Source organism: Drepanopeziza brunnea (assembly GCF_022702325.1).
Source record: "Drepanopeziza brunnea f. sp. 'multigermtubi' strain 214-2 chromosome Unknown ctg9, whole genome shotgun sequence".
Classification (NCBI taxonomy): domain Eukaryota; kingdom Fungi; phylum Ascomycota; class Leotiomycetes; order Helotiales; family Drepanopezizaceae; genus Drepanopeziza; species Drepanopeziza brunnea.
In genome coordinates, this window is record NW_027094072.1 from 1,916,631 (window position 1) to 1,940,352 (window position 23,722).

A 23,722-nucleotide genomic window follows, 5' to 3' on the forward strand; every position below is an offset into this window, starting at 1 on the left:
CGGGCGTGTGATGGGATGAGAAAGGAATAAAATGGAATGGAGGTGATAGAATGGAGTAGAGTAGAGTTGACAGAGTTGATAGGATAGAATGGATGGGATCAATAATATCGGTATCGCCAGTACCGAGAAGAAATCCGCATGTTAAGTGGTACCAATTGAATTCGTGAACTCGGAAGAGGCTCAGCTATTCTAGCTGGGGGGGAGCTATATGCTGGTACCAAGACCTGCTACCTAGTATAGCCACGTGACCTGGTGCCTACATTCCCACAAATAAGATGGGAGGGGAAGGAATAGAAGAAGATAAAATAGGCTTTCGTACCTCTGATTAAGAAGAAATACTCGGTTATCCATTTAATTTACAAATATTTATACAAACTCGCTTATCTAGCTTTTACGCTCACCACCACCAGCACCAGCCCCGCTCATCGGCGGCACCTCCATGCTACTCTCGTCCTTCACCATCGGCACGCCCTCGTCCTGCACTATGCCGCCCTCGCCCGCCTCCTTCTGCTTTCGGACCCGCATGCCCTGTCCCTCCAACCGCATGTGATCGGTCCCGATGCCACCCGCATCCACCATGCCGCTGGTCTCGGCATCGAAGGCAAAGCGGGCGCTCTGCCGCGGGGGCACGTGCAGCAGGTACATGGCATCGACCTCCTCGAGTGTGCGGCCAGCCGACTCGATGAGGAAGAAGTAGACGAGGACGAAGGCGGCGAGATTGCAGGCGGCAAAGACGTAGCCGTAGGCGAAGCCAATGTCGCCCGTGATGAAGGGTGTGAAGAAGGCCAGCATGAAGTTCCAGAACCAGTTGGCCGACGTGGCGAAGGCCATGCCGACGGCGCGGTATCGGTAGGGGAACATCTCGCCGATGCACGCCCACACCAGCGGGCCCCAGGTCATGGCGAAGGAGACGATGAAGAGGCACGCGAAAACAATCATGACTGTGCCGGACGTCTTGGCCGTCGTCGAGCCCGCCGCGGAATCCTTGAAGAGGAACTGCCCCACCGAGGCAAAGATGAGAAAGCACATAGTCTGCCAGAGGGCAGCTAGGTACAGGGATTCGCGCCGGCGACCGCGGCGCGCGAGATAGACGCCGACGAAGGTCGCGCCGACATTGACACCACCGAGGATCATGGCGGTCACATAGGAATTCTCCAGGCCGACGCCGCTGAAGACGGTGGTGCCGTAGTAGAAGAAGTAGTTGGCACCCGTGAGCTGTTGCAGCATCTGCAGGGCCATAGCCAGCGCGACCCGGTAGAGCATCCGAGGCCCGGTAAGGGCTTCATACCAAGGGTGATCCCCGGCGGTGGCCTGCATCACCTTCTCGATCTCGGCCGTCTCGCTCTCGATCAGGGGGTGGTGCTCGCTGAGGCCGTAGAACTGGGACATGGTGGTCCGGGCGCGGTCCGCACGCCCGTGATTCCAATCGTGTCGGGGCGATTCGGGGAGGAAGACGATGCCGATGCCCAGCATCAGGGCCCAGATGTAGCCGATGCCCATGGGGATGCGGTAGGAGCCCGTGTCGGCGCGGCTCTCGGTGCCGTAGTTGATGCAGTCGGCGGTGAAGATGCCGATGGTGATGAAGAGCTGGTAGCAGGAGACGACGGCGCCGCGAACCGGCACCGGACTCGTCTCGGACATGTACAACGGGACGAGCACGGAGAGCCCGCCCACGCCGAGCCCTGCGGTCCATCTTCCCATAACAATACCTATCCAGTCTCCCGTGCCGACGGCCATCTGCACGACGACCCCGATACAGAAGATCACGCACCAAACGGGGATACACCACTTGCGCCCGTACTTATTAGCGAAGGGGCCGGCGATGAGGCAGCCGATTAATGTACCGATGGATAGCTGCGATGGCATGAGCACTTGTTTACCTGGCGAGTAAAGCGAGGGGGCAAAAAGGAAGAAGAGACATACCAAACCCACAATCAAGCCACTCCTTACATTCGTAAAGTAGTAGCCGGTAGGATACTTGTCCAGGTTGGTGGTGCTCTGCCCAAAGCGCTCCAAGAACACGGGCATCTCTAGAAAACCCGAGATCTGCCCCGTGTCGTAGCCGAAGATAAAGCCACCCATGGCGACCAGACAGGTCATGACCACGGTACGGATCGTGACATGGGGAATCGTGCTCGTCGCGTCTGGATCAGGATGTGCCACGCCGGTCTTGACGGCCGTTGCGGTATCGCTGGACGGATGCGATGGGAAGGGGTTCCTCATCTCGCGGCTGGGCTGGGCTGGGCTGGGCTGGCGTGGCGGTATTGGTATCGGTCTGTTGAGCGGAGAGTGATGGGGTAAAGATGTGTGACTGTCGATGAAGCGGAGTAAGCGAGTATCTATCTATACGTTGTATAGAGAGAGGTGCGTATGTATGTATACAGTAAACCCGCCACTTAGGAAGAATCCAAACAGGCGACCAGCATTTTGTTTATTCTTTTCAGTCAGAATGAAAAGTTTCGTAACCAAAGACACACAAAACACTAGGCCGCATCTAGCGACGTCCTCATCTAGCGACGTCCTCCATCACCTTTTGCCTTGCTTTGTCCTCTTTCTGCCGAGGTAAGCGAGCGACGGGCGGTGAGTGACCGCGAATATGACGTTCTGTCTGACCGTCCGTACGTCATGAGCTCGGTCGGTCGGTCGGGACTCGAGGTACGGTAGGTACGCATCCGGGGGAGGGGGTTGGAACTGCGTATCTGAGCCGCAAAATGCAAACGACTCATGCAGACCCAGAATTCCCGAAGCCAGAGCGAATCAACAACTTATCCGGGGCAATCTGAATGGACTTCGGGCCGATGTGTGGTCGATGACGTTGTTGCGGAGCCCGTAATTCGATGAGATGAGATGAGATGAGCTGAGATGAGAGGGCATCGTGGAGTCCGGGTAGGTACCTCGTCCGTAGCTACGTAGAGGAGTTGCAGGAGGAGTCGGGATATGGAATCGGCTTTGGGGAGATATTTCTGTATGGATGCTATCAGTATCATAGGTACCGAATGAGAAGTACGAACATATAAGGGTACCAATTGTATTCGTGAAGTCTGACGAAAGGAGATGGGGAGGTGAATAGACGGGGAGGTGAAGAGATGGGAGATGGAGATGGGAGATGGGGAGATCAAAAGGATCACGAGATGGTATTCTGTCTGCGATAGGGTAGTTGGAACGTGCTTCCGATTGCGAGAGAAAACTATAGATCCGAGTTAGCGATTAAAGGTTGAAGGTCCAAAGTCTAGATGTATATATCTATCTATTTATCTATACTCAAGAGACAATAAGATGAAGAGATAGAAGATAGAGAGATCAAAGGGATCACGATATGGTATTCGTTCTTGCATAAAACAGTTAGAATATGCTTCCGATTGAAAGAAGCAAATGGGCTTGGATATATCGAGGACACCTTTAGATATATCGTCTTGTGTTGAAGGCGAGGATAAGGAACAGCCTCATCCATTGTACACTAGAGCTCATCCATAGTTCGCGTAGATTTTCAAATCTGAACTTTAACCTTTTATTCGATCCACTCCGACCTACCTTAAAGGCAGGTAGGGGGTCATTTGAGCGGTCCTCTGACCCTCTTTTATAAAAGACGATTATTAAACTATTTAAAATCAGTATTAATTATTAATCAGGAATAATTCACCTTTTTGATCATCCCCGAGCTTGGGACCGTCTTATGGCCGTCCCATAGCCGTCCCCGTCCATATTTTTAAAGCAAGCTTATTAATAAGCTCGTTTTAGAAAATTGAAATAATTCGATACTTATTTTAAAGAAAGTATGATTGTAAATAAAATTTATCTCCTAAATAGAATCGTTTTAATAATAATTTAATAAGTTCGATGCTAAGATTTTTCTCGGTATCGCTGTTGCGGCTTATATATTAACGCTTTAAATTTTTTATAATCGAAATCGATCGATTCAGCAAAAGTTCTCCCGCACGATGGACGCGCTCTGATTGTCTGCTATAGAAAGTGGTGTAATAACACGGTGGTATACCTAATAAGGTAGGGTAGACTGCTAAGTAATCGAAAGCTAAAAGAGATTATTTGCTTACTAATCAACGTTCCCCGGGACGGTTTCAAGTTCGGGGGGCCTTGGGACGGCCATAGAACGGCCATAGGACGGTCTTAAAACGGTCTTTTCGTAAAAAGACCGACTTTTATAAACGACTATTTAATCGATCAAAACAATCTTATTTTAATAATAATCTTTTAACGAAAAGACGAGCTCTTATAAAAAACGATTTAATCGATTGAAATAGTTTTATTTTAGCTACGATTTAAATAATTTAAATCGTTTGTTTTCAGATTCTATTCAATTTTAAGTATTGGCTTAGGGTGATCCACTAGCTATGCCAACCTCTTAGAATCGTCTTTTAAAGAGACCGTTATCGGATTATCAGCTGACGGTTTAAATAACCTCCTACCTGCCTTTAAGGTATTCCGACCTGTTATTACAAGTACATCTGTGCTTACCGGTACATGTTGTTGTTTTGTTAAAACACAATTACCTAGAAAGGAGATTGCAATATTATAAATAGTTGGCTAAGCGTAAATTTGATTTTATAGGTAAGGTAATCTTCGATATACGAATCCTTTCCCCCTTCTTGTATAAAGGGCAGCATCCTAAGGGTAGCACGGATAGACTTTTGTTGTGTTTTGGCTCGTGCCACCCTTGGGATCCTGCCAGAGAGACAAATATATTTATGAATATATTAGGTAGCCGCACCATTATTTATAGTCGACGTAGAAATTTGAACTACGGGAACTATTATTAATAAAATGAATATGGTCAAATAAATGACAAAAAAGATATATAGATACCTTTTTGCACCTACCCCAAATCAAATCCATCACTTCCCTTACGATCACCTTTCTTAAGATCTTCCTCCTCTGTAAGCTTATTTCCTTCGTCACCTCGCACTGTCGAAAGACTTATAAACCTTTCGGTATCGCCAAAAATATGCATTTGTCGCAATCTATCGGCTCAATCTTGCTAGCCTCGAGCTTTCTTTTGAGTGGAGCTCTAGGAGAAGGGGAAGAGAGAGAGATCATCGGCTATCGAATAGCTCACGAAGTAAGTAAGTTTCACTTGACTTATATAACATGAGCTTGTATTAATTACGCGACTTATAGGACGAAGCCGCGTATATCAATGAACACAATAGGCCTTATAGAGATGAAATATACGATGACTATACAAACCGTAATCAACTAGGACATGGCATTTATATGAGTAAGTTGATTTATATCTATAGATCGTTACGCACTATTTACGCGGAGTTAATATAATCTAAATAGCAAATGAACCTGCGAGCTGGCCGGCCTATGATGACGAGTGGAATTGTGTTATCAAAGCGGATAGTCAAAAGATGAAAGAGGTCAGCAAAGTATGGATTCCGGAATATCGTCGAGAAATCAAGAACGGTCTTGCGGTATGGCCAATTCGATTATGGTTCGCAGAAGAAGAAGACATTCTGGAATATATCGAGTCACTAGTGCCAGAAAAACCGGAGCAGGCATTACGCTTTTCATATATTTCCGGGCTCCCTGAGGAGCTGCAAATGCTTATTCCAACTGAAACAATAAACAAAAATGAGTTGGATTTCTGGGCTCAATGCTGGAAAACACTGGATGAGCAACTAGAATTTTCGAGCAAAACCATTGAGTGGACGACGGATTGGGATATTGTTGGAAATTCTGGACCGGCCGTTGAAGAGAATACTAGTTTGAGCCAAATACTTGAGGAGATGACTTTAGGGCAGGAAGAGTGATTACTGACGGTGATTACTGATGAAAAGGTGGAGGCGAGCCGGTATCGGTGGTGGTTGAAGTGGTGGCGTTCGAGCGTGGCGTTCTTTTGGGTATTTGGTTTCTTTTCAGCTTTTCTAAAGCCTCGGGTATCTATCGGCCTTTGTTTTTGATTATCAAGTAAGTTGACGTAGATGGCAAGCAGCTTACGTAATTCCAAAGCGAGCTTGGAAGTGCACCTACTAACGTATACTTATGTATGTAACTGAATGTAGTTTATAGAATTTAATCACATGAAATCTAATCACGTTTTATGCTATTTTGGGATTCTGCCGCCCGTCACCACGCGCACTTTTTGACTGACCAATCAATTCCATTCGCTAAAAAAGGCTATTTGCATTTTTTCATGAGGCCACATTCCCCCTTATAGGGGAAGGAGCTCTCCGGTAATACAAAGCTTCGCAAGCTCGCTTTGACTAGGATTTCGTAAGCGAACTGCCATTGGTGGAACATATATTCATAGACACAGATCACATCGCAGTGCCTTGGTCGCTGGAACAACCCGGTCCGAGAGCTTCGGAACCTACCTAACAACCTACCAACCATCCTTTCGAATTCTTCGGCTTTTCAGCTTACTGTCCATCCACTGCTGAGTCGGTCTGCGCAGCTCGGCAAATCATTATGATTATCAATATGATTGCTCTTCTTACTGGCTGGAGAAATGGGAATGTTGAGGCAGAGAGATGCGACGGTTACTGTACCCAGTCCCAGTGCCAGTCCTGGTGCTGATGCTGATGCTGATGCCAGAGTCGAAGATCCTCTTCCTGCTGCGAACATCCCTATCCCGACCTGGTCGACGGCCGACCAAGAGCCAGGAATGCCATGTACAGCTGCTGCGAGCATCACGCAGAAGTCGAGACGGGCCCTATCTATCTGCAGATCCCAGTCCACGATAACCATCACACCACTGAGACAGGTGCGATACTGACGGCAGGCGTCGTCGCAACGAGAAAGCCATTACATGACGCCGCCAGTCTGGTTCTCCCATTGACGGCATAAACAAACTCCCCGAGATATTGGGCTGCGGTGTTGCCATGTGAGAGGGCTGTTGGACTAGTCGTCTTCCCTCAGCTGCGATATCCTCCTCAAGAACCGACACGCAACCTTCAATCACGATCGAAGGTCGAAAGTATCGAGAGAGCTTCCCAGTAGGTGTTATATACGGACACGATGGCGACAAAGAAGCCCCAATTGGAGCCAATGCCCGCAAGCCTGCTGAGCACGAATAGGGTCATCAACGAGACGAAAGCGAGTACTGGGGACAACCGCATCGTTGTCATCATATACGGACAAGAACAAGAGAAGATCGTGGCTGTCTTTGCCGACGTCCTAGGAAAACCATACCGGCTGGCTCCAAATTTCTCTGCGGTGGGGCAGGAGGACCACGGGACCGTGATAGGGATCGCCACTATTGATGCGAAAGGGGATGTTGGGGCTAGGAATAGGACTCTTATGGTGGCCATTAACGCGCATTGCGTCAACCTGGGAATGCCTCCAGACGTCGACCTCTCAGCGGCCTCGGACTATGAGTTCTTGTACACAGAGTCGCCATTTTTCCGGAAGGACCTTTCGCGCTTCATTGCATTTACTCTCGGACAGATCAGTCATCACGAAGCGCTGATTACAAAACCAAGGACCTATTTCATCTCCACTACTTTTCCCGATGTCCGGACAGCGCTTTCAAATCTGGATATTCTTTCGGTGGGGTCAGATGCTGTCGAGATACGTGTAGATCTCTTGAAGGAACCTTTACCGGATGGAACTTACGGCTCAGTACCGAGCATGAGTTATGTGGGAGAGCAAGTCATGCTTCTCAGGCAACGGACTGAGCTACCCATCATCTTCACCACACGTTGTACACGTGAGAATGGTCGATTCCCCATGGACAACCCGGAGCTGTACTACCAGTACCTTTACCGAGCTATACAGTGGGGCTGCGAATACATCGACGTCGAGGTATGGTTACCGGAAGACATTAGACGCCGACTATTCGAGCAGAGAGGCAACAGTCGGATCATCTCTGCCTTTCACGATTTTTCGGGGACCTTCAAATGGCCGTCCGCCGAAGCCCAATCCATCTTTCAGGAGTCAAGGAAGTACGGCGATGTTGTCAAGATGATCACTATCATCAACTCGATGTCCGAGAACTATGAGCTCGAATACTTCCGCTCTCAGATCAAGGCAAACAATCCCGATGGTCCACCGCTATCCGCCGTCAACATGGGGCGACTCGGCCAACTCTCTCGAGCGCTCAATACGGTCTTCAGTCCCATCACCCACCCTCTGCTACCCATCGTAGCAGCACCCGGCCAGATGAGCGCAGCAGAGATCAATGGCGCACTAAGTACCATGGGCCAGCTCCCCAAGAAAAACATCTATGCCATCGGCACCTTCCGCTCGACGCCCCAAGCGACCTTCTTTGAAAAATGCTTTAACGAGCTCGGTCTCCCTCACAATTTCCAGTCTGTCGATCGCGGCGCCCGAGGCTCAGTCGAAGCTTATTGCCTCCAACCCAACTTCGGCGGCGCTTACATCAACCCAGCGCTCAATGCCTCACAGCCATACATTCCGCATCTCACAGACGCCGCTCGAACTATCGGTGTTGTCGACACCATCGTCGTTCGAGGCGAAGGCGCATCCTCGCTTTTCGTCGGCGATAATGCTACCTGGAAAGGCATCCGCGCGACCCTGACCCGTGACTTTGCGCCATCGGCGTACAAGGACCGCGCTGCTATCATACTCAGCAGTAATGGTGATGACGCCGCGAGCATCATATTCGCCCTCCGCAGCCTCAACATCGGCAAAATCTACACCGTCGGCTTTAAAGCCCACGCACCGCTCGCGGCTGGCATCGAACCGTTCACGTCCATCGAGTCGGTACAGCGCGTCGACCAGCCATTCGCCATCATCTCGGCCTTGCCGCCGGAAAAATCGCATCTGGTCCAGCCCCTCCTCCGGCACTTCGGCAAGCCGTCTCGGAGCGGAGCTTCGACCCCGAACAGCGGCCGCAGTAGCAGCAGCAGTGCCCTAAGCGGCAGAGATGGCGGGAAGGGCAAGGTGTTTGTGGATCTGGCGCACGGGCTGCGGAAGAGTGACCCTCTGGCCGTGGCGGAACGGAGCGGCTGGACGGCGTACGGGGTCATGGACACGAGCGCTTTCACGACGGTCGAGACGTTGCGGCTGCTGGTCGGGCAGAACGTGCCGTATAGCTTTGTTCGGCTGGCGAGTGGGAGGGGCTTGTACTGAAGTTGGATGGGGCGGGGGGGTTTGGTCAGGGTAAAGTGGCGTTGGCTTTGTCTTTGGTTTAGGGGTAGGTAGGTATACAGGTAGCTTGGTCGGTAGGTATTAGGTGAGCGAGCGAGCGAGGGATAATCTAGAGTGGGTTTACCGTTTTATCGACTCTCTCTCTTTTTTTTTTTTTTTTTTTTTTTTTCAAAGCCTAAGCTCAGTCAGTAGGCATGCGGTGGAATGGGAATTAAGCAGGTATACGTAGTATAGAGAATAGGTATTTAGTAATTTAATGAATTGATAACGAAACATTATACCTTTAGCGCTGCGACTATAACTAAGGTATATACCGGTATATAGATTTGCAGATGGAGGGATGTATGTCTGGGTGTTTTAGGATTTGGTTTTTGGCTCTAGCTCTAGCTCTAGCTCTAGCTCTAGCTCTAGCTCTTCCATCTTCATTCACAAAACGAAAGAATCATGATCCCAAAAACATATCATGAAGAAGAAAGAAAGGTCGATAAGATAAAGAATAAAGATATTATTATATAAATAGATAGATACTGACAGATAGAACTAATTGGATGAATTAATTATTTGATACATCTTTTTTCATGTATGTATGTATGTATGTCCAAGATCCAATGATCAATATCCAAATGCGTACCGAGCGATAGAAAGCGGTCACTTTGCCGCTCGCTATATCTGTCTATCTGTTAGAATGGCTCCGTGTACAAAAAAGCAAGGGGAAAAAGACAGTGAAAAAGATAAAGAAAAATATTTATATGTATATGTGTGTGTAGCTAGCTAGGTAAATAGGTAGGTAGGGTGCAAAAGTAAAGTAAAGTATATATATAGCAAGCAGCTGAATGGACATGGACATGGACATGGGTATCATACACTCATCAACACACACACACACACACAGCGTACACAGCGTACACATTAGGGGGCCCATCAGTCACCACCAGTATGCCAGATTACCACCTCCTGCTCTGTGCTCTGTGCTCTGTGATCGCATCCCTCCCATCCATCATCTATCTGCACGATGCCATATCCGTATTCACAGCCGGCATAACTGCCCCCTCCCGTCGTGGCCCGCTCCCACTAGCGCACGCCCTCTTCTCTCACCGTGAGACTTTCCCTCTCCACTGCCTCGCGTCTCGGCCGAGGAGAGGAGAGGGTCTGGTTCAGGTGGGTACGTAGGTAGATAGGTAAGGGTAGGTCGAGATCATATCAGATCAGATCAGTAAAAATCATCGTCACTCGTGCCACCCCCACTCCCACTCCCGCTTCCCCCGAAATAACTCTGATCAATCTTGAAGATCCACTCCACCTTCTCCCGCTCGCTCCGCGCCTTGAAGAGCCAGGTGTTGTCCGTGCCATACACCGCAAACACGCGATCCTCATTCTCGTTCCCGTGCCCTCCTCTCCCTCTATTGCCATTCCCATTCCCGTTCCTATTCCCATTGCCCATACCCCCACCATCTCGTCTCAGAAGCCGTGCAATCTGCGGCTGGTGATCAACGCGGGAGTTGCGCAATGAGACGACGCAGACCTCCTCCCCATCAGGCACGGAGTGGATGTGCATGTAGGGGCGCCTGAGCTCGACAAAGCGGCGCACCCAGCGCGAGGAGTCGGCAGAGGGCGTGAGGAGGTATCCGCCTTTGAGGATGGTAGGGTTCTTGGGGATCTGGGTTATTGAGGCGGTGAGATGAGGGTTCGTCGGTGTTTCGGCTTGGGTGGGAGGTGCGCCACTAGAGGGGGGCTCGACATTATTGGGAGTTAGGATACTGGAGACGGGGTCATGGCAGAGTTTCCAGAGCTTGAGGAACTTTAAGAGAAGCGCCTTGTCGTGCTCGCTGACTTCTGGATCGGGGGCTTCTTCGCCGGCTGGTAGACTGTCGCCGTTGGTGGAGGCTGCAGTGGCTGGCGGTGATGGGAATGTGATACGGCTCAGGAGCGGCAGGGCTGCTTCTAGTTCTGCGAGCCGTTGCCTACGCCTCTTCGCTGCAATGAAATCCCGTATCAAACTCACACCTCTGGGTTTCCAGTCGGTCAAGCCCTCTTCGCCCTTGACATAATCGTTCTGGGTGTTCATACGCCACAGGTCGCCTGCTCGCTTGACCGGCGATGGGCGGACCCGAACCGAAAAGACTGCAGAGGTAGAGTGAACGATCCGTACCGTCTGCCATAAAGAAGCAAACATGGATGTTGACCGAACGTAAGATCTTGACAGTATTTGAGTCCACACATCGATAGAAAAAGTCATCAACTCAGAGAATTTGGGTGAGTTGATGTCCCATACCAGGGACATTTGGACCTTGTACTTGTCTGCTGTGACACGATCGAGCAGAAGCGACTCGTGCGCACTGGAGTCCCATTGTCCGATGAGCGTCACGTCACTCGTACCGTTGGCGTTCTGCTGGACCTTTGGTTTCGAAACGAGCTTCAGGGGTATCTCAGGTGTAGGTGAGCTGAGGTCTGGCGTCTTGCCAACATGGTCGACAAGCTGTATACGACCGACCCGAAGTCCAGACACATCGTCCCATGGAAGAGCCTCGCCAGAGCTGTGCGTGAGGTTAATAACAATCCGCCTTTGGAGACCTTGGTGGAGCTGAAACGATCCTTTGTCCAGCTCGCTAGTCTGAAGTACCTCGACCGGCAGATACTCGCCATTCTCCGCCATCTCATGTATCTGTATCCGGGCAAAGACATCATGCTTCTCTTCCGTGAAGAATTGAGATTCTGCTATCCGAGCATTCTTCCGCTTCTGCTTTGGCCGGACAACATTGTCACGCATGTCATCCCAGCTGAGCAGCTTGTCGAGATGCATCGACGATACATTGGCAAATATGGCGACGCGCAAGGATACATCAATTGGTCCGAACATTGGTACGCTCATGCTGTGGACACTTTCAAATCGGATCGGACCTTCGTCGAAATCCTTGATCATTTGGGTTGTTGTCACGCCGCCCTCGTTAGACGCACCAGGGAGAAATAGCTGAGCGTGCACTTCAGTGCCTTCTCGCTCGGCAAATCCAACAAGATCATGCATGACCACGTTAAATTTGAGGGTGCTCGAAGGTGCCCGCGCAGAGGAAGGCTCGAGTGATAACTTGAGCATGCCAATAGCGTGAGAAGTGTATGGTGACAAGACATCAAGGCTGAAGTCCTGTACCCGGCTCTCGAAAACAGCTGCCAGTGGCACATCAACATCACCAACATGAGTGTACTGAGGCATGCAAGTCTCCACGAAGGGATTCTCGAGCTTAAAGTGCTGGAGATACTCTGGCCGATCAATATACTGGTGCATCTGCCGCATCAGTCTCACCCGATCCTGCAGCTTCTCCAAGCTCCAGAGGCGGACAACACTTTTCTTATAGTCGATAACTCGAACACCAACGCAGGGTTTCGTCGCATCTTCGAGGCAGAGGTCATCACCTTCGCCTGAGATACCGTTTAAGACCATGTCATACGACGAGCATAAATCGTGTCCAACATCGACAATCGCGAATTGGAAGACAACGCTCTCATCCATCTCCTGGCTCATGATCTGAGCTTCCTTGAGGTTTGCCGCAGATTGCAAGACAGCTTCGGCCATCCTAACATACCTCCGGCTTCGCCAGTGCGCTATCACGCTCTCCGCAATAGCAATTTCTTGCTCGGTCAAGCCCGAGTAGGCCGCGGCTGATCTTGGCTTCGTTGAATTTATCGTTTGAAGGCGCTGCTCGAATTCTTTCCGTTGTGCTTCCAGCTGCCGAAGCATGTCTTCCTTGACCTCTCGCAGACTCTCCTCCATCCGAATCTTCTCTTTCTTGATCTCCTCCACCTCGACGTTGGCGGCCTCGGCAGACTTCAATTGGTCCTGATAATCTTCTTTCTGCCTATCCAATTGGACCTGCATCTCTTCGCGTACTTCACGCATCTTATCTTCTACCTCGCCCTGTTTTGGCGTTGATGGCATCGTCAATGCAGTGTCGAGCGAGAAGTTGTCCAGAGTACCGTTTGACATGTACTTCTCCCGAATAGGATACGAGGTGACGGAATCCAAATCATCATCCATATTTTGGACAGCACGCTCTGCCCGCACCTTCTGGACATCTTCAAAAAGAAGATTCAACTCCTCATCCGTAAGCCCTGCAACTTGCTTGTCCGGACCAAGGATAGCACTGGCCGCTTCTCTTCTAGCGAAAGACCAGTCCGAATCCCCGCCGCGTTGAAGTGGCAGTGGTGAGTCTGTGGGACTTCCATCCCATTCGACCTCTGATATGGCTTTGCTGGATGATCTGTCGTGGCCAGGCCGAGGGCTGGGAGATGGCGAAGCTTTTTCGAAATCGCCCATCTGATTTGCAATGATCGAGTGCCTCAAAGAGCTTTGCTCCGCCCGCTCAGCCCTCGCTTCCATGGGATGGTTGAATCTAAAGATGTGGAAGTCTCCAAGGATGACCCGATATCCACTGCGTAGCCGCTTCGCTTGCTCGATCCGCTTCCCGTTGACCATGACAGCGGCACCCTCCTTTGGTACGAGTGTGACTACGTTGTCAGCATTTTCAAACGTGCAGTGCTCGTCCAATATACGGGTGCCATTCAGTCGAATTTCCGAGACGTGCTCGCCCACCGTGTCCACGTTACCCACAGTGGTCGTACCCGGCTTGAGGTTGTACACGAGGCACTCCGCCAGTAACGGATCGTCAGACAAGTTGACCAAATGGGGCATTTTCTTCGGGGTGTGCAGCCCCACGAAGCCCTTCTCAATACTAATGCCGAGCTCTTCGAGCGCAGCTTCTCGCTCCTTGTGGATCTCTTCGGTCTTCTGTAGCTTCTGCTCCCAGGTCTGGTTGAGATCCGAATAGAGCTTCTCACTTTGATTCAGCTGTTCCGCAATCTCCGCTTTCGAGACTTTTTTCACAGAGCCGTCGGCCTGCACGATACTGACGATTTGCTTCTCGAGCGGTGTTCCCTCGGCGTACACCTCCTCTGCTGGCCCGCCGCCGCCACCTCCGCCACCACTTAGTTTGCCTCGGAGAGATTCAAGCTCCTCTTTCAGTTCCCGAATCATCCTCGCGTTAGCGTCCTCGTTCACCACGGCGTGATTCTTGATTCTCTTTGCACTGTCCGCATATCTGAGCGTACTCAGAGTCTCGTCGAAGTTGATGTCAGCCGGGCTGATAGCTGCAATCATAGCCGTCATACTGTTTCCTCCCAGCGAGTCCTTCAACAGCCATGTCAAGACACTGTCTCTGTACGGGACTTGCGTAGCAGCTTTCCCGCCCTTCTTTTTCTTGCCCTCGGACAAATCTGCCAATGCAGCAATAACTCGACCGAGTGTAGATAGGGATCTATTGATCTCCGCCCCTTCCTTCAGCCGAGCTCCTGTGGCACCAGTAGACTGCGCTCTCTCAGAACCCGCTAAATCCACCAGGCTGATCTTCGCAACCTTTTCCAGCGACATTTTCGTATCGACATCGTACCGCTTCTGAGTCAAGGTAAGAGTAAAAACAGCGTGACTCCGACTACTCGTCTCGTTCATATTCGTAGCCGCGACCGTTCTCGCTTTGTTTCCCTCGTCCATCAGATGCTCAATCTCGTTGAAGCTCCCCGCCACCAACTTCGCCAAGTCCTCCACATATGGTCCCGTAGACGGATGTTCTCTGACCTTAAGATTGCCCTTGGTAGACGGATTCAGCAGATCCCTAACTCGCTCATTGTAAATTTCTAAGTAGGACACCTCCACCGTATACTTGACATTGGAATCCTGCTGCTGCATAGTATCAATCCGCTCAAACATATCCTGGCAAATCTTCGGTACAACACCTGCTTCGGAGCCATATCCCATCATCGAGTACGACTTTCCAGATCCGGTCTGTCCGTAGGCGAAGATGCAGTTGTTGTATCCCTGGAAGGCATTGTCCAGCAGTGGCTTCCCTAGATCTGCGTGCAGATTATCCTGCCCGGCGTAGTTTGGATCGCTCTTGTCGAAGGACCAGTAGGATCTGTCGAACGCAAAGACTTTCCGCCCAATGTCTTTGGCACCCCCTTTGCCAGAGCGCATCTTTTCCTCGGCCTCTGGAGGGGGGATCAGGACCGTCTGCGCGCCCTCCATCTGGACGATACATTTTGCTCCGCGGTCGATTTCTGCAGTCCTTTATCAGTATCATGGCAGAGATCGAGGGCTGCCCCTCGAGCAGGTGGGATATACCTCTGCCATTGAACGGCCGGCATCGTACCACCACCTTGATGTTCCCTCCACCTTGCGGCGCCATCTTTGCTTATCGTTGGGTTCCGGCAGGGCTTCCACTATTACTCGTAGCAATTATGCCCCTTTTGGCGCTCGAGGCTCAGCGTTTTCAGCAGATTGTTGGCTATCCAAGACTCGACTCGACAGCTGTAGAAGGGATGCGGTTCGTGGTTGAATCATCGGAAATCCAGTAGCTGAATCAATTCAATTCAAGTCGAGTCATTCATTCTCTTCTTCTCCTTGTCTGAGGACCTGGGGGAATTGACTGTTTCCACCGCAGCGTGGCTTTTCGATCAGAATGCTGCACTCGATGGATGGTGATGCCGTAGCAGGTAACTACTTAGCAATACGGCAGATAGTGTTGCTATGTCTTATTCTCTGCGAGGGTCAAGGTCGTTGATTATTTGTTTGTTTTTGTTGATTTGTCGAGGGGAGTATCGCGTCTGTCCGCGTCAAGGGGGGGCCAATGTCAACAACATGTCAATACTCTGGATTCTCCCAAGCTTGAAATTACCAGACCCTTGCAAGTTGCCTGCCAACGTACTGCGCTAGGACCATGTGACAGCGGGGTGATTTTATCGGTTTAAGATTACGCTTATCACCGACTACCGAGGAAGAACCGGAGCCTATTTAGGAAGAAAGGGAAGATGGAAGCGTACATGATTACTAAATATAGTTGCATTCTAAACACCATTGATTTCAGTCATGTACGGAGTATAATGATTTTTTGCAAAGCGACGAATAGACGCCCAAGGCTTTGGCTTAGAGGGGGCCTAGAGACCCAGCCGCTGACATGTGTGTGTACAAGGCGATCAAGGCGATATCAAAGTCAACAAAGCACTAGCGTTTCATTTTCAAGCGTCTTGTGCCGGTTCTCCTCGCCTTGGTACTGTATCGAATAATCATCCTCTTCCAGGGACTCCACCTCGCAGGAATGGGTGCCATCCCCCGGTAGTCTTCAACAGCGTCTGCCCTCCTCTCCATCTCGGCTAATAATAAGCGACTTGACGCCATTTATCACAACATCACTTCTCCATGGCAAGCTTCCCACGTCTTTCGTTATGATCGACTTTTGATCATCGAATAGATATAATCTGAAGACAGACGCATCAATCTAGCCAACCTATCCGGCTTTTCTTCTCTTTCTCCCTCGACATTTCAATATCTCCTCAGCATTTGCAACTGCGATCCTATTTACTCCTCGGTTTAAGGGACTCTGCAAGTCAGCATCTCCCCTACCCATAGTCTCGGATCATCTGCAGCTATACAAACTCCGTGTCGCAGGACGATGAGGTCGTATTTACTAGGGTTGGGATGGATTTGTGCTATAATACGGTCGTAGAATACCACACGGAAAGAGATAAAGTCTATATTTAGAACGGATGCGGAAGCGATTACTGTAAGAAACGCCCTGGACGGCTATAGCCAATTAATTTCGCATTCTCTGTTTGCAATTTCAACAAGAAGGACGGCGATTTAGAGAAGGGGGGTCATGGTAACACGGTATACTATCAATACCAGCAGTAATTAATATCAGAAGATCATATACACATTCATCAAAAAGTCTTTAAATACTCACAAAATCAAACGCAGCACATAGTGGATCGCCATCATCAAAACAATAGATAAGCATCTCAATAATTTTCTACGCCCTCGTATTCAAAAAGCCACATCCACACCCACAATACCATACGCTCGTCTACTCTTCCGTCCTAATCTCATCGCTCATCCAATTCAGCAAATCCAGCTCCAATAGCAGCATACTTTCCAAGAAATCAAAATTAACAAGACCCCAACACTCCTCCTAACCCACCAATACACAACATCAAAATAAGCTCCCTCCACCCACCCCCTCCCAAGAACCATACATCCACTATAAAATAAAAAATAAAAAAAATAAACCCCTCAATTTGGCCCCTGAAAAAGATCCACTTACCTGCAATAGCAATAACACGTTTACAATAAACCCCGAGCAATGACTCACTCACTCAATCACTCAACTCTCTCCTCGCCAGACTACCTAGCGCTCATATCGCATCTTAGTCCCCCTTCCGTCATCAGATAGGCATGTAAAGCGCATGTACCAATTGTATTACTTGTACCAATTAGTTCAGAAAATCTAGTCTATTGTTTATATATCGCCATCTCTCTCTCTCTCTCTCTCTCTCTCTCTCTCTCTCTTTGAGCTCATGTCGCGTAAAGCAGATTAGTAATAGGATAGGAGGGATTGAAGGGGCAAGGCAAGGCAAGGCAAGGCAAGGCAAAGCAAGGCAAGGCAAAGCAAGGCAAGGCAAGGCAAAGCAAGGCAAGGCAAGGCAAAGCAAGGCAAAGCAAGCCAATGCAAGGTTGGGAAAGCGGGGGAATAGGCAGAATGGTAGAATGGGAGAGTTTGAAATGGGAGAGTTTGAAACGGGAGGTTTGAAACGGGAGGTTTAAAACGGGGGTTGGGAGGGGGGGAGGAGATGAAAGCTATACCCACACCACACCACATATAATATATACCACGGTACAGGCCTAAGTATTACCCCTCGAGGGTGCCTTAAAAGTTTAGTTTCCACTTTAAACCCCCTGTTTTCCCTACCCTCGAGGGGTAATACTTACGCCTGCGACGTAGTATTACAAAGCATATACATACAAACATATTATGTATTCCCTGGAAAACAAAGCCGTGATATCGTAAGGTCCCCAACGACCACTTTCAATATCCAAGGTTTCAGGAATTCTCTTCACTGGATCCATAGCCGTGGAGGGCCTTACGAGCTTTACTTGGCGGTATATTCAAAGCTCGGTATGCTCCTCACTCTCCACCTCCTCTTCCTTCTCCTCGCTCTTGGACCCGCTCTCACTCTTCGCCTCCTCTTTACTCTTCGTCTCTCCGTCGCTCTCCCCGTCGCTCTCCTCTTCCAAATCACCGTCCGGACCCCAAGGCTTCCTCTTCCCCTTCAGAATCTCCGTCACGAACTTATCCACGGCCGCCGGCCGGATCGTCTCGCCCTGGACCTCAAATGGGAACACCTGCTGCTGCACCGGGTCCAGTACTGCCATGGCGGGCTCCACCCCGGGCTGCAGGCCCAGCGTCAGAGCCATGTACCCGTACTCTGCCGTGTCAACCGTCACGAAGCTGAAGTCCGCACTGTAGGCCTTGGCGAGCTGCGTGATGGACTTGACATACGCGGCACGCGTCTCGTCCGAGGAGGTGAAGAAGTAGAGGATGGGTTTTCGGGCCTGAATGTTTTTCGCTTGCGCGTCAGCTCTCGATCTATCTTGTCTTTTCTTCTTTTTGTTTATCTATCACACGGATGGATTCTGTGCGGCACGGGGAAAGGGGACTTTGGGTCAAGTCATGTTATGTATGTATACCTTGAGATAGTGCATTGTGTTCCGCGTCGAGAACGGCCCGACCAAGGGCCTCGTCACTCTCTTTATCCAGCTGTCCAGGTGGTCGATGCCGTCCTCCTCGTGGTCTGGGTATTGTTCTCTGGCGCCTTCTTGCGTCTTGTAGCACACGATGCTCGTGTACCACACGTCCTCGCTCTTGACGTGGTTCGTGTCGGTCGTGACGGCGAAGGTGAGTCGGTCGGAGTAGCGGTCGGCGAGGGCTAGGAAGCTTTTGGTGAGGCTATCAGGATTGGTGAGGGAGGGGGTGTAGGCTATCAGCACGTCGGTGTCGACGCGTTTAAAGGCCGTCAGCTCATCATTCAGGCGCCCGGTTAGGTCTGTGACAGTCGGGCGAGCGACGCGGGCCAGAAAGGACGTGATACTTTAGATCGTTGATGTCAGATTTCTGATGGTATCGAGGGTGGCACAGGACGGAACGTACGAGGAAGCTTTTCGCGGCCCTCTGTAGCGCTTCACTTCTTCGCTCTTGGAGCGGTAGAGCCGTATGGCGGGATATGAGATGACTCCTTGCTCTGCGCAGAGGGTGGTCTCGCTTGTGCAGTCAATGCTCACTAGGGGGGTTGAGCTTTGGGATGTAACTGATAGCCATTCTGGCTCCAGGGCTTTGCTTGATGGGCTGCACTTGCTGTCAGCAGGTGTTTAATATGGTCTGGCTCGGGAGTTACGATAGATAGATACGTACGTCTCAGGCTGCGTGAAATATCAGAGTCAATGTACTAGTAGCCATGTTGGATATAGGATGAGCGTACCGCAACGACTAGATATGGCTCAGTTACTTACTGGTGTAGCATCTGAGAGAAAGGGCGAGAGATGGGAGAGGGGAGAAGGGAGAGATATTAACTTACACGCAACCAAAGACAAATCATTCTCTGTTGTAATCGACTTGAACTCGTCTCTTCCTACATGCTTCCATCCCAATGCACCTCGGACAGCTAAAAGCTCCAAGATGCATATGAGAAACGATCTGGGCAACATGGCTTTCTCAACGCACCCTGATTGATAAAATTTTTTGAAGTTGGCCGGAGTTGTATTGCTAAGCGAAGCAGAATATATATTCAACCCGCGAGAGGGATGGAGGTGATCACTGATGACAGTTGTCGTCCATCGTTCATGGCATGGCGTCCGTAAGTAAGATAAGCGAGCCGAGCCCAAGATCCCCACCAGCCCGGATCACGAAACGGTCTCTGCATCTTGGAAGTCTTGTTGCTCCAACGGTCAAACCTCGGTGCTCTGAGACAGGTTCAACAATCAACAAAGCTCCAATGCAAAGATGCGGTATCATACCTATCTCATTAGCATGTACGGCGCTCCTGCTCGCGCGAGCGCGGGCTATCCAGGCGGATCAGATAGCTCCTAGGTCTGAGGATGCGTGCACACACCCTCCTTACAAGATTCACATTTTCTCCCAAGCTCCTCTGCTCATCTAATCTACATCTCCGGATTCCTGAGTCTGGTAGAGCGGGAGCATGTATAAGAAGTATAAGAAGTAAGGTACGCTGCGCGCTCCTCGCATATGGGCCATGGCCCATGGGCCATGGGCACCACGGCGTTCCCAAGCTGACGGCAAACGTAGCAAACATAACTTCACCAGGTCCACCGTGACGGATGGATCGGGAGTTCAAGGCCCGAGCCAAACTCGGACCTCCCAATCCACAACCGTCACCCGTGACTCCGTTATCAGGTGTATGGAATCCCGCGCTGCCTCTTTCCAAGGCCTGCATATCTCGCGCTCCCATCTGGAACCCCTTCAGCTCGTCCAGTACGGCAGCGGCGAGAACTATCGTGTCCATACGGACTGTAAGACGATGGCCTCGGCGTTCTCATCCCGAGTCGCCAAATTCTTTCCGATTCCAAGCAGATAATTCTCGACTTCCTACAATCCAGGGCTTTCAGCTCCTTGTCAAATCACTTCCGATGTTGGAGGGAATCGACTCTCTTCCTTCTTCGCATATGTAGCAGCAAGCGACCTCACCGGAGGTGGCACCAACTTCCCCATGCTGGACACGCCCTACAGTGAGCGTTGGTGTGCGTTCATCGACTGCGACGAGCCGTGGGACAATGGCGTTACCTTTAAACCGGTGCCGGGAAACGCGATATTCTAGCAGAATCTGAACGAAAATAGGAGTGGCAATTCAGCTATGTTGCATTCTGGGCTGCCGGTGACAAGTGGCTCGAAGCTGGGGATGAACATTTGGACACGGGAAGGTCCGTTAGATAAGAAGCTTAGAGGTGCTGATGATTTTGATACCTAGCCGGTTGAGGGGAAAGAATGGTATATTTGTTTTGAAGAAGATGTGAGTACAATCTGTTCATTTTTTATTCCCATCCGGCAAGGTCATCTTGATGAGCCCTTCTTCCTCCCCCAACCAACTACTAACAGGTCGATCCTAATTCCCGATATATCATATCGTGCATGCATGCACCTCTGCATGCGGCTGGCCTGGTCACACATAATACCATACGTTCTTACATGCATAGTTACACAATCCGTAAGGTCAGCAAGCCACCATCACCAAGATCCAAAATAGCCCATCGGATCACAACACACCACATTCTTCGGACTCATCGTCACACCGCCGTCTCCACAGACAGGACTTCCAACCATAACCACTTCCCAACAGCCACGCAATCCTCCAACTATAGTCTCCTATCAGGTTCAGGCTCCGGGACGTAAAAGTACCGTGGATCCGCAGCCGCAAACCCAGCCAGGTCTCCGCTTGCTGAGAGCCAGTGTTCCGGGGTCGTGGCCGGGAAATACCCAGATGGCTGCACTGTGCTGCTGCTGCTGCTGCTGGCTGTGGTGGTCCAGTCTGGAGTTGGCGTGTCGCTGCTGATGGTATAGGGATCTGGACCAAGATATGAGCCTGGGTTTGTGGGTGCGGTTGTGATTGTAGGTGTCAGTGTGTACAGGGTGAGAATTTCGGCTGGTGAGTAATGGGAATATTCGACTACGGTATAGTAGGACTGCGAGAGGTAGCTTGAAGAGGGTGTTGAAGTTGATGTTGGCGATGATATGGATATTGATGATGATGATGATGATGATGATAGTGCTGCGAAGTCGGGCTGGGGCATAGGAATGTCTGCTGGACATGCGAGACTGTTATCCTGCTGTCTAACACTGGCATCATTGGCATCTCGCGTATCAACCGCTGGGTTGCTGGCTGGAGGCGGGCTGTTGGTTGTGCATCAGTCCGCGTTCTGAACATCCAAATATAAAGGGAGATAGGGAGGTAGGTAAGTATGTGTATATATATACATATATGGTAAATACTTACCTCAAACTCTGGTACGTGCACACCACAGGCGGATATCGTCTCGCACAGTTGTTGCATTGCCGATCTTTCGCCTGGTTACACTTTCATCTGGTCAACTCAATCATAATCACAATCCCGCTATCCATCCACCCATCCATCGATCGATGATGCCCCCCTCAAACGCAGATTCCGGGGGATTCTGGGTCTAAGTCTGGATCTGGGTCTGGGTCTAAAAAAACATACCCGTTGCTTCCTCCTCCTGCACTCCGTACACGACGTAATAGTCCTCGGACTCGTCCTCGTCCTCGACCTCGGTCGCAGCAGAAAGGCAGAGCTCGACGAAGCATGCATCTGGGCGATCGAGCCGCGCACACACAGATCAACACAAGAGAAAGGGGGGGGGGGGGGGAGAGTGGAGGTTGAATCCTCCGTGAGAAAAGAAAATATATAGTCGGAGGGAAATACGTCTCCTATTATTCTTCTCTTTGCTCTTCTCTTCTCTCCTTATCTGGCGATTGTTTTTCTTACTTCTCTTTTTCTTTTTTTCTTTTTTCTATTGGAGCTGGTCCCTGACGCTGATGGGCTTAAGAGGAGATTGGGATAAGCAGAAGTGAGACAAAGATCCCAAAGCTGAAGGGAAGGGGTTCGGGGACGGTGGAAGCTGAATGGAGGAGCTGTCTGTCTTTCTGTCTGATACCGATACGAAAAGTTGGGGCGTGGGAATTCTCCGTGGGGACGGAGTGACTGGATTGGTAGGTGAGTGGGTAGGTGATGAGAGTGTATTTTTGGTCTCTTTGGAAATGTAGTGTTGCAGCAGGAATCGAGCAGAGCAGAGGGAGGAAGGGCGGGCTTGCACCTCCACTACCGGTAGACCTGAGTCTGGGGTTGGGTTTGATAGCAATAGCAAAGAAAGCCATCGATCTCTCCCTCCACCGTATCGGTTTACCGTTTACTTACTTACTTACTTACTTCTTTCTTTCTGGAGATGAACATCTTGGTTCGTGAGACTGTCGCGCTGCGCGGTTTGTGTCTCTTTTCCTGTGATATATATCACTTTTTGGTGGTAGGGACGTCCTAAGTCAAGTCGGTCGCCTGAACTCGAAGTCGGATTCGGAACGCGAGATTCGTCTTGTTTGAGCTTGATGTTCGGGTGTCGCGTGGTTTCTGGTTTCTCTATTCGGATGAATAAGGAAGATGGCTGGCTGGCTGGCAATGAGATGAGATGAGTATGGGTGTATGTGTATGTGTGGCGGGACCCAAAGTGTGATGGACGTTATTTGAAAAGGGGGGCGAAGCGATTAAGCGAAGTAAGTCAATAAGTCAATAAGTCAATAAGTCAATAAGTCAATAAGTCAATAAGTCAATAAGTCAATAAGTCAATACAACAGCGCTAGAAATTGACTTGATACCATTTGAGAGAGTGAGATCCTTACGATTGAGGATTTCTCCTATTCTCATTTCATACTACTTATAGCCGATTGAGATTTTGTTTACGATCGTTGAGGGGTTTTAGTTCTAGTTTTACGAATCTTTGATTGAGAAAGGATCGGGGACTTTGAGGTACGCTGGAGGGCGGATGTATGAAATGAGATATGGAGATGGGTATAGAGATGTGTGTACTAAGAGAATAAGGCATGTTACTTTCTCATGGTGATACCTCGATATCTTTTTCTTCTTCTTCTTCTTCTTCTTCTTCTTCTTCTTCTTCTTCTTCTTGGGAGCCTGCAGGGGCCTGCAGAGAGCTGCTAGAGAATACAACCATTCATCCCTCCTTGGAACTATTATTTACGGA

At 50.1% G+C, this 23,722-nt stretch overlaps 5 protein-coding genes across 5 annotated transcripts; 1 reads left to right on the forward strand and 4 right to left on the reverse strand.

The window, feature by feature from the left end:
- Window positions 1-384: 384 nt before the first annotated feature.
- L3040_005796 (uncharacterized protein) lies at window positions 385-2,223 on the reverse strand (the record flags this gene model as incomplete). The annotated part of the gene is made up of 2 exons (XM_007296719.1): window positions 385-1,854; window positions 1,924-2,223. 2 exons carry the CDS (start codon window positions 2,221-2,223, stop codon window positions 385-387), a joined length of 1,770 nt encoding a protein of 589 aa, XP_007296781.1.
- A 4,246-nt stretch (window positions 2,224-6,469) lies between these two features.
- Window positions 6,470-9,054, forward strand: L3040_005797 (uncharacterized protein; the record flags this gene model as incomplete). Its single annotated transcript, XM_007296721.2, has 4 exons — window positions 6,470-6,505; window positions 6,556-6,724; window positions 6,866-6,956; window positions 7,038-9,054. 4 exons carry the CDS (start codon window positions 6,470-6,472, stop codon window positions 9,052-9,054), a joined length of 2,313 nt encoding a protein of 770 aa, XP_007296783.2.
- Window positions 9,055-10,282: 1,228 nt separating this feature from the next.
- On the reverse strand, window positions 10,283-15,302 carry L3040_005798 (uncharacterized protein; the record flags this gene model as incomplete). Its single annotated transcript, XM_007296722.1, has 2 exons — window positions 10,283-15,174; window positions 15,239-15,302. 2 exons carry the CDS (start codon window positions 15,300-15,302, stop codon window positions 10,283-10,285), a joined length of 4,956 nt encoding a protein of 1,651 aa, XP_007296784.1.
- Window positions 15,303-18,055: 2,753 nt separating this feature from the next.
- Window positions 18,056-20,466, reverse strand: L3040_005799 (uncharacterized protein; the record flags this gene model as incomplete). The annotated part of the gene is made up of 10 exons (XM_007296723.2): window positions 18,056-18,502; window positions 18,638-19,037; window positions 19,098-19,292; window positions 19,359-19,366; window positions 19,426-19,433; window positions 19,522-19,608; window positions 19,668-19,709; window positions 19,898-19,906; window positions 19,961-20,005; window positions 20,172-20,466. The coding sequence occupies 10 exons, from the start codon at window positions 20,464-20,466 to the stop codon at window positions 18,056-18,058; spliced, it is 1,536 nt and encodes a 511-aa protein (XP_007296785.2).
- Window positions 20,467-20,576: 110 nt separating this feature from the next.
- On the reverse strand, window positions 20,577-22,281 carry L3040_005800 (uncharacterized protein; the record flags this gene model as incomplete). The annotated part of the gene is made up of 6 exons (XM_066154651.1): window positions 20,577-20,684; window positions 20,745-20,774; window positions 21,357-21,522; window positions 21,585-21,848; window positions 21,952-22,031; window positions 22,174-22,281. The coding sequence occupies 6 exons, from the start codon at window positions 22,279-22,281 to the stop codon at window positions 20,577-20,579; spliced, it is 756 nt and encodes a 251-aa protein (XP_066011500.1).
- Window positions 22,282-23,722: the final 1,441 nt, after the last annotated feature.